Below are 10,018 nucleotides of genomic sequence, written 5' to 3'. Positions count from 1 at the left end.
CGGTTTTGAGAACCCACACTTGTAAATAAATATAACATCATTAAAGGTTAAAGGTAGCACCCCATAGATAGGCCACAAGCAACACGTAGGTCACCATAGGACATCAGTTATTTCATAATATGTGTTAGATAAGGCCATTTTCCCAATAGTTGAATCTGCGTTGCGTCAATCAAATAAGAGTAGGTCCCCATCCGTTCATTTTGCCAGCCTCCCCTCCAAGTGACGCCATTAAGCGCTAGCCATCGCCCTCGCCCTTTAGGGCCAGCGGCGTTTGCAACCTCGCTGGGCTTCCGCCCAAACAAGCCTTCGCTGCCCTTGAGCTCGCTCAACGCCACCATAAGCCATGAGGTGAAGCCCGGAAAAAGGGGGCGGAGCGCCAGGAAGAAGGTGTGGCCATGTCACCCAGCCGTCAGGGCGGGGCCGGTAAGCCATAACCAGCCAACCAGGGCTGGAGTGACATCGCCTGACAGGCGTGGCTTTTGGGCTTCGAGAGCGTTCGCTGGCTTAATTATAAAAGCGTGAACGCAAAGCCCTCATGAGGACTGATGCGATTTGAAGGGCTTGAGAGGACTGCAAGGAATCGCGCTTGGTAAAAGGACTGATCGTTGTGGAAAGCGCTGATGCGATTACGGAGGACTCGCAACTATAAGGACTTATGCGCTTGATCAAAGAGGACTTGCTGGCATTGGTATTCCAAAGCGACGCGCTGTGGCAACCCGCTGTACTAAGGGCAAGTGCGCGGCACGCATGCCACGAACTGCAGCGTGCAGGACATTGGGGAGGGTGCATTTGGAGCGAGTAGTGCGCATATTAAGTACGCCATTATACCAGCCTTCCCCCGTCATTATAAATTGTCTGCTCGCGTTACTCTACATGGAGAGCTGCCTGCCGGGTTTCTTCTGCTGGACCGGAGCCGGACTGGAGCCCTGACCCCATCGCCGGACCTTCCACCCTACCATCTGCAATCCCCGTGTGAGTGTCTGTATGTGACTGGCCCGTTTGTCCAGGGAATAAGTTAAGTCTGTAGTTAAGGCTGCCCTGTGTACTTTTCCTTCCTCTTTCTTTCTTGTACATTTCTTTCGTTTCCTCTTCTTCTTTGTACATAATTAATAAACCCATCTGTTCTTCCTATTTTCCTGGTTTCCTCTTAATTCGATCGTCCTAGTGTTTTCTCAATTGGGTAAGCGTGGCACGATTCGGAACCGCTACAATCGGGTCTAGTCACTTGTTAACAGCTCGGATCGCTATCTGCTCGGCGTTTCCATCCATATCCGTGATTCGGGCGGGAGTTATTCCCTTGCTTTACGGTCGGTGGTAGTAATTAGGTAATAGGACTAAAAATCGACCAACAACCCTATTTACCACCGACCGGAAGGAACGTTATAACTTCCAGGGTCGCGGCGGCCAGATAAGAGGACAAGGGGATTTAACCCCCTCTTGATAAGGGGAGAGCCGACGTTTTGAGATCCGCAACAATATATATATATATATATATCGCTATATACGAGCTATATATAGTATATATAGCTAGCTAGTATATATAGTATATATAGCTAGTATATATAGCTTTGCTTGCCTCACCATGCGTCGTTACAGAGGAACGGGCTTGTTTTAGCTGAGGATAATGACTGTACCTGAGTTGCTGTGTTGTCATGATTTACACCAATCATAATACAAACAATAATTTTGCACAAATTTATTTGTAGTGTTTGTGATATTACATTTTTATAAGCAATTTAGGTTGAAGATTTAGGTTGAAAAAATATATGAAATTCAAAAAGAAACCCCTCAGCACACATACGGGAGGGGTGGGTGCAGACTGGAAGTTTGGGACAATTACACCTCACCACCACGTAATTGAAAACATCTCACCACCACGTAAAAACACCTCACCACCACGAAATAAAAAACACCTCACCACCACGTAATTCAAAACACCTCACCACAATGTAATTCAAAACACCTCACCACCACATAATTTAAAACACCTCACCACCACGTAATTTAAAACACCTCACCACCACATAATTCAAAACACCTCACCATGTAATTCAAAACACACCACCACCATGTAATTCAAAACACCTCACCACCAAGTAATTCAAAACACCTCACCACCGAGTAATTAAAAACACCTCACCACCAATAAATTCAAAACACCTCACCACCACGCAATTTAAAATACTTTACAACCAATACTTTACAACCAAACCAACTTTACAATTTAAAACACTTTGCAACCAATACTTTACAACTTTACAACCAAACCAACTTTACAATTTAAAACACTTTACAACTTAACAACAAAAGTTTGAGGGAGTAGTTCAGTGACAACACAGACACTGCCCAGATATGTAGATCTACTCTATAAGAGAGCCGTTGGTCTGTCAGTGTGTCGCCATTTTTCTCAGAGATGGCTGAACGGATCTTCGTCAAACTTTCAGAGGTTTATCAGTGAGTGCCTGGGAGTGTTTTAAGCAAAAATACCAGAAGTTTGGTACGATTTCACAAATATTTGAGCCTTCTCCAATCGGGAATACACGGGGTTTATCTGAACCCACAGAACAAAGAAACGAAACAAGACACACAAGTAAAATTCAACAAATATAAATGTATTTACAGTAATACAAAACACAACGAAAGGTGAGGTAAACTAAAATTCCTAGCTTGAGGATCCTCCACTCCGATTCATATACAGACAAGGGAATGATAAAAGAAAATAATGTTGGTTGTGCAGCCACTTAGCTCTGGTCGCAACGCAGGGCCTGGTGGTCGTCGCCTCAAACCATCGTGTGGGAAATGCACAAGTGGCGCGGAGTCGCTTTTTTGTTGCACCCCAACCGTGATGTAATCCGTGCAGGCAGCCCTTCTTCGCTAACATGGCTCTGATGATCTCTCTGGCGCACACAGACGAGCGCCTGTCGTCCTCCCACACAAAACAACCAAGCGACCGCCGCGATCAAAACCAGGACAAGAGCAAAAGGCAACCACAGCCGTTCTCTTCGAAAGCCAGCACAAAGGAAAAATGTGACCGCCTCCAACGAACACCAGGACCAGAATAGAGCACGACCGCCTTCGATGAATGCCAGCACCACCGGAGACCAAGATGGCGAGACGGCTTCTTTTTTCTCTCCTAGTTCTTGAATGTTCCATCGCTGACATCACACTCTGTCCAATCACCGACATCCCATTACATCAGTCCATCACCACGACAAACCGTCGTCTTCGGGGCGTGGCTTCACGGCCTTGCTTGACGCCCAATGATGAAGGTCGAGGCGTGGCCTCCCCATCACGAGTCGTCGGGGGGCGGAGTCTAATCTCTTTGGGAATGGTGGTCAGATCCACAACCAAATCTTTGGGAATGTTCGGATGACGGGGTTCCATTTGCTGATCGTAACGTCTGGTTCTACTGTCAGGCGATTATGGCTGTTGTAATGGCGGCCCTTTTTGATGAAATAAAAATGAAGGGAAAAATCACCGGGGCAATTACACACTGGGGATTATTAACCATAAGCCCTATAATTAATTAGCACAAAAGCCACTCCCCTTATTTTCTAAAATTTCAAAACTTTTTTTTTGCCCAAAACACTTCCACGTACTCATTGATGAACCTCTGAAAGTTTGACCCAGTTCCATTGGGCCATCTGAGAAAAATGGTGACACACAGACAGACAAACGGCATAACAATCTGTTATGGTATAGATTATGTGGACAAAGCACAGGGTGGGGGAGAGGAAAGAAGGAAAAAAAGTTGGGACACGTGAATGCAGTGAAATGTATTGCAGAGCAGGAGAATGGGAAGGATGATGTGAGGAGCTGGTGGAAGGATGAAACATTGCTCACATTTTACCTGTTTAACATGTCTGTAGTCTGACTGATCACTCTGGATTGTGTAAGCTTGTTCGGTATGACGTCACATTTTGGTTACGTGTTTGACTTGTACCTATTGACGACGCTTGAACTCGTTTGTGACGATGAAAAACCTGAAATCCTAATGGAAACGTAATTTTCTTGGAATGCTCATTTATTTACGTCATTATTATCTATATAATAATACCGTATGGACTCGACTTTGTTATCCCTTTTACGCCGCACCCAGTGACCCGATGCCCACGGCACTAATGAATTTACAATCTACGAACCGCGCTCTTTGTTTATCACGTATAGACATACTCGAAAAATCTGAATTAGTCGACGTTGGGGCCCAAAAGCATCCGATTAACTGCCGATACGACGCCATCTTACGACGCCATCGTATTGGCGTCTGCTGGACGAAGGCGAAGCGAGCCGTCGGCTGATTGGACAGTCGAGTGGTGTGAACATGGGTGGTGTGAACCAAATGGTCTTTTTATTCCCTTGAACATTTTAAATTAGGATATATAAGGAAACGTCTTTATCGTCATTTTAATAAAGTTAAATGGAGTGACGTTGCGATACTCGGGGTGCGTTGCATAAATCCTCGTAACTCAGAGAGGTGTAGCAGGTGGCGAGACGTAAGGAAGCTTAAAGATAACGAGCTGAAAACAGACGAACGATATGTCAATCTCTTTCTACACCGAAGGAAATAAAAGTATGAGAGCGGGAAGGCATGGCCTGAGCACTTCGAGCAGAGAGGACTGATTGGACTTAACTTAAAGAGAAAAAATTGGAGCTTAACGGAAGAAGAAGATCCCATGAGCGCTGCCGTCACTTATCGAGGTGTGTTGAGGTCTGAAGAGATGAGGTGGTTTCTAGGAGCGATTTGCACCTTTTTACTGCTTGAGGTGAGTTCGGTTCGTGTTTTGTGACTCGTAGATTTATTAATCAAAACACGGTCACAGTGGCGTCAGGCACTGTGACCGTGTATGTGAGTCATATTCGCGATTACCACAGAAGCACATCGACGGGGAGTATCTATATAATAATAGCGTAAGGACTCGACTTTGTTAATGTTATCCCTTTTACGCCGCACCCGCCACCCAGTGACCCGATGCCCACGGCACTAATGGATTTACCATCTATCCCCTATGCCATCCATAATGGTACACTAGATCCATACACCACATCCTCCCTTCCGTGGATGTTCCACGGGTTTCAGCTAGTTTTAACACTATTTCCATAAAATGTGGAATTGCTAATATAGTTTGCACTTTAGGGTTTCCTTGCAATGACCCAACTGTTTCCTTTATATTTAAAGATGATGCAGAAACACTCATTCATAAATTTCCTAATTTGCCCATTTTCCACTTTCACTTATCGTTTTTCTTGCATCTCATTCGATCCAGTGTTGCAACGATAATGACATCAATTGACACGTGTGTTGTGGTTGAGACGAATGCGAAGATTTCCTCTCGACCCCATTGGATTACGAACATTTGTGACGTCACCACCAAATGTTGCACGTCACCAAAACAAACCAAAAATTTTTTTCAAATGCAATTTTTTATTGTAATATATTACGGTATTGTATACGCTATATGCTGTTTTGCCGGCTAGAAAAATCCGCACATGTTAAATGAACGCCGTCTGACGTGCGTACGTTGTCGCACTCTTCTCCAATCCAGGCATTCATGGGTTAACGGTGCCTGAGTTTTGTTTTCAAAGTTGGCGTTTTAAATCCCCGGCCTTGGAAATGAACGGCTTGGTTCTTCATTATCCAATCCGATGTTATCTGATACGAGGCGGTTTTATATTACGTCATAATTTCGATCTTATGCGATCACAATCGAATTGCGTCACGAATGGCGTTACGACTTACGTCACTGATCAGAATCACGAGGACCGGGACTATGGGATTTGTTTTCATCGTGTGAGCTCCGTAGACCCCAAATCATGGCAGGAGCTTCCATAGTTCTGAGGTGGATAGAATCGTTTTTCTGTCTGGAATTGCTTTAGTCTTGTGGGGATTTAAAGCCTCCTGGCGGACGATCGATACTGTTAATTCGAATACAACATTTATTCCAGCGAAAATACCATTGCAGATACAATCCACGGAAAACTTTATTAAAATCCTGATTTTTAAAGTTCAGGAAGTGCGGTTTGATCCGTCTTACATCATTTGCATTAAGGAAGGGTGTGATTATTGGCCGAGGATGAAGAAGAATCTCGGAATGAACCAAATGAGCCGTGAGGGAAGGGGGGAGTTTGTGGAACGACACAGCGGATTCTTACGTTTCAACAGAAGACCAATTGAAAGAAAGCCAAATGTCATGTGATGTCATGAATTTTAATCGTAATACATTCACCTGAAGTGATACCAAGGGTTTGTGAGTCATCGTTTTACCTTTTTCAAAACTCCATAAGATTTTTCCTCCCCCTATACACCGCCCAGTTGAAGACACCATGGGGACGGCCGGCCGCCATCTTGCGCGATCCGCCGCCGCCCGGTTGCTTGCTGTTTCAGAGGTGCTGAGCGCCTGCAAGTGATGAAGAGGTTTGAGACCCCCCTTTTATCGCTTCTTTCAACAAGGGCTCGTTTTCTGTCCCATAGTGCGTGTCCTCGGGTGCTCAGATACCTCAGGCCTGCTTTGGCCCGGGCGCTTCGTTGCTTCTTTTTGTATCTCCCGATCGACACGTCTCTTGGTAAACGATGTCCAAGGTCGATGCTCATACTAACAGTAATAGATCGTTACTGCCTTCATAAAATACCTCATCTTATATTTAGAGTCTTAGGTTCCACTTTTACGAGTAACTTGCTTCGGATTAGTTGAGATTTTTCTTCTTCCTCTTCTGCTTCTTCTTCTTAGCTGTCAGTTAGTCTGCTGTCATTTCTAAAGAAGAACCAAATAGCAGATTTACTGTTCTTGCTGGAAACCTGAAAAGGTCTAACCCATCAGATAGGCCTGTGCTCCCATTCGTGTGAAGTTTGTGTGTTTATATGCAAGTTCTTGCAATTGCCTAAAGTTGGGAGTGTGAAGGTGTGACGTGTGACTTCCTTGTGACGTGTGATTTCCTTGCGTCACAGTTGGTAACCCGAGCACCTTGGTGGCGACCGAGAAGGCGTCGGTGCGAGAAGGTCGCCCGCTGTGGAGGGTTCCGGGGCGCCACACCTTCGGCTGACCGACGTTCACTGCGAGGTCTTGCTCTGAGGTCGTGTAACTTCCACCACCGCCACCATGGCTACTTCGTCGTTGCGTCGTCAGATGAAGAACATCGTCAATAACTTCTCGGAGGCCGAGGTGAAAGTTCGCGAGGCGACGTCAAACGACCCTTGGGGACCTTCGAGTTCGCTCATGTCAGAGATCGCCGACCTCACTTACAACAACGTGGCCTTTTCTGAAATTATGAGCATGATCTGGAAACGTTTGAATGACCATGGGAAGAATTGGCGACATGTTTACAAGGTAGGGGTGGTGTGTGTGTGTAGGGGTGTGTGTGTGTAGGGAGGGGTGTGTGTGTGTGTGTGTGTAGGTGTGTAGGGGTGTGTGTGTAGGTGTGTAGGGTGTGTGTGTGTGTGTGTGTGTGTGTGTGTGTGTGTGTGTGTGTGTGTGTGTGTGTGTGTGTGTGTGTGTGTGTGTGTGTGTGTGTGTGTGTGTGTGTGTGTGTGTGTGTGTGTGTGTGTGTGTGTGTGTGTATTGAAAATTGTATATTATGTGTCTTGAACGTGGCCAATTCTGCAATTTCCAAAATGTATGAACTTTGACCTTTTGGACTGCAAATCTCTTTAAGATGAGCAATCTGTGCATGTTCTGGCGTGACATACTCGTGTTTAGAATCGGGTGTTGTGTGTTCGATGCTAAAATGAAAAGGTGTCGTTGGCATTTCTTGGTTCTGATTGCCACCGGTCATATCGACGTTGTTTCGGATTAGAAAATCAATACAATGCATCATAATACTACATACAAACTTGCATATATATATATATATATACACATACATACAAAAAATACATACATTCATACATACTTGTATATACCTTTATACATATATACACACATTCACTCATATATACATACACAGTCCTTTTTTTATTTTAATTTATTACAGGATCTAAGTAAGCTTCGTCGTGGAGCTCACACACACACACACGCACACACGCACACGGTCATACCGACAAATACTCGAGCGCAAAACTGTTAAACAAGACAGACACCCCCACTGAGCTTGGGGGAAGTGCAGTCACTCTCCAGGGTAGTCTGCGTACCAGCGACATCTTTATTGCTGCACTCCAAGGCTGAATGTCATCCTCCCCCATGGATACCAACCAATGGGGATTGTGAATGCTCTTGTGCTTTTAAATGCCGAGCATCGAGCTAGGAAGCAGCGGAAGCAGCAGTACCATTTTTCAGTCTTTGGAATGACTCAGCTGGAATTTGAACCGCCGACTTCCCAGAATCAGAATGGACGCTCTAACTGTGACACCGCCGAGTCTGATGGAACGATTCAGGTGATTGGAGGGAGGGTAACGTCGAAGTGAACCCCACCTTCCCCTCCAACTCACAGCTTGGCATCGTGCCGCGAACTCTCCCAAAGCTGAAATGAAGATACACTTGATTAGTGATAACCACCAACTGAATGATTTCCTGTACAACGATGCATTATAACCATTGGTTTTTGTTTTTATAATTGAGTGATTTCCGTTTTCAATTTGCAGACATCCTGGAGCTCAGCGACGATGTGCTTACCGATTTCGGCTTACCGGTGGTGAAACTCGCTTTTGTAATGCCCCCATACGCCCCTCGCTTTTGTAATGCCTCCACACGCCCTCAATTATCTGTCGTCTTTTTCAGAATGTTTGTTTTGGTCTGGCCCCATGCCCACCTTCCTTCGTTCTCTACTTTTGTTCTTTCCGAGATGCATTTCAGAAATAGAAGCACCTCCCGGAGCCGTTGACTGACTAATTGTTCCCATGAGATCATTTTTTTGTGCATGCCACTATAACGTCATGTTAATTAGTGTAGGTGTAAAACGTCTTGGAACAAGAGTGTTCATTATTCGAAAAGTGAGACGTGTCATGTTTGTGATTACCTCGTAGGTTTGGGCAAGTCAGCTGTTTCTAGTTCTTATCATTTAACCTTTGATTCCTGTGATTTGATGTTAACCTTTGCTTCCTAAAGTGTGCGTGCACACGTGTGTTTTTGCAACCGCCGTGATAGATAACCCTCGAGTCCAAATACAGCTGAAACTAGAACTGCACTCAGTGGAGCGCATACCTCCTCCAGGCTGAACAGTTTACGATGTATATCCCCCTGATAGGCCGGATCTGGATTTTGACCTGAACCAAAATCTAATCGGCTTGTTCTTGTCACCTGACAAACTCATCCACCAAGTTTAGTCATAACTCGTCCATAACTTTTTTTAATGTCGTGCTATATATCGCTTTGCACCCCATATCTCAATGGTGAAGAATCACTTAAAAATTAAATAACTCTCGCATGCAAATCCATATTTAGATCTTCACCAAAATGGAATCTATTTGTCCTTGTCATACACACAAACTGTCCACCAGGTTTTGTCCAAATCCGTCCAACTTTTTGAGATATCCTGCTATGTATCATATTTGGCCCCATCTCCCAATGGTGAAGAATCATTTTAAAATTCTACTAGCTGGATCCGAATCTGGACCTTCACCAAAATCGAATCATTTCGTCCTTGTCACGTACACTACCTCTCTGCCAAATTTCGCCCGAAGCCATCCACAACTTTTTGAGATATCTTGTTCACAGTCAGACAAACAAATGAAAAATCGGCCAGAGACCAAGGACTTGCCGGAATGTACTTTTTATCGGCCTTTTTGGATCATGTTTTTCGGTTTTTCCAAGATGGCGGCCGAACCACGTGACCAACGACGTCATCATTAATTTTTTTTCTCCACCAGTTTGTCGACATGGCGCTCAAGAAATTGCATCTTGATTGGATGAAGTTTTGTACTTGTTGAATTATCGAATTATGACATCATAATTGAGGCCTTGGTGTTGGGCTAGCTGCGAGGGTACCGGCTTAGGATCCTGGGTTCGAATCCCGGTCGATCACTGAATTAACGCCAGGGGGTTGACTCAGCCTGTCATCCTTCCGAGGTCGGCTAATTGAGTACCAGTGC

General features: G+C 44.9%; 1 protein-coding gene across 7 annotated transcripts in view; it reads left to right on the top strand.

The window, feature by feature from the left end:
• Nucleotides 1-6,275: 6,275 nt before the first annotated feature.
• The window catches only part of EPN2 (epsin 2), a 61,578-nt gene continuing 57,835 nt past the window's right edge, over nt 6,276-10,018 (top strand). For 6 of the 7 annotated variants that reach the window (XM_068114980.2, XM_068114978.2, XM_068114979.2 and 3 more), the window contains exons 1-2: nt 6,276-6,412; nt 6,944-7,322. In XM_068114980.2, the coding sequence (XP_067971081.1) occupies nt 7,095-7,322 (228 nt within the window). In that variant the 5' untranslated portion in view covers nt 6,276-6,412; nt 6,944-7,094. The remainder of the gene's footprint in view (nt 6,413-6,943; nt 7,323-10,018) is intronic. The other variant, XM_068114983.2, reaches the window with a different exon arrangement.

This window comes from Myxine glutinosa, chromosome 5, assembly GCF_964187855.1.
Source record: "Myxine glutinosa chromosome 5, kmMyxGlut1.1, whole genome shotgun sequence".
In the NCBI taxonomy this organism is placed as follows: domain Eukaryota; kingdom Metazoa; phylum Chordata; class Myxini; order Myxiniformes; family Myxinidae; genus Myxine; species Myxine glutinosa.
Note: the sequence above shows the minus strand (reverse complement) of the source record. Positions and strands in the feature narration are given on the sequence as shown.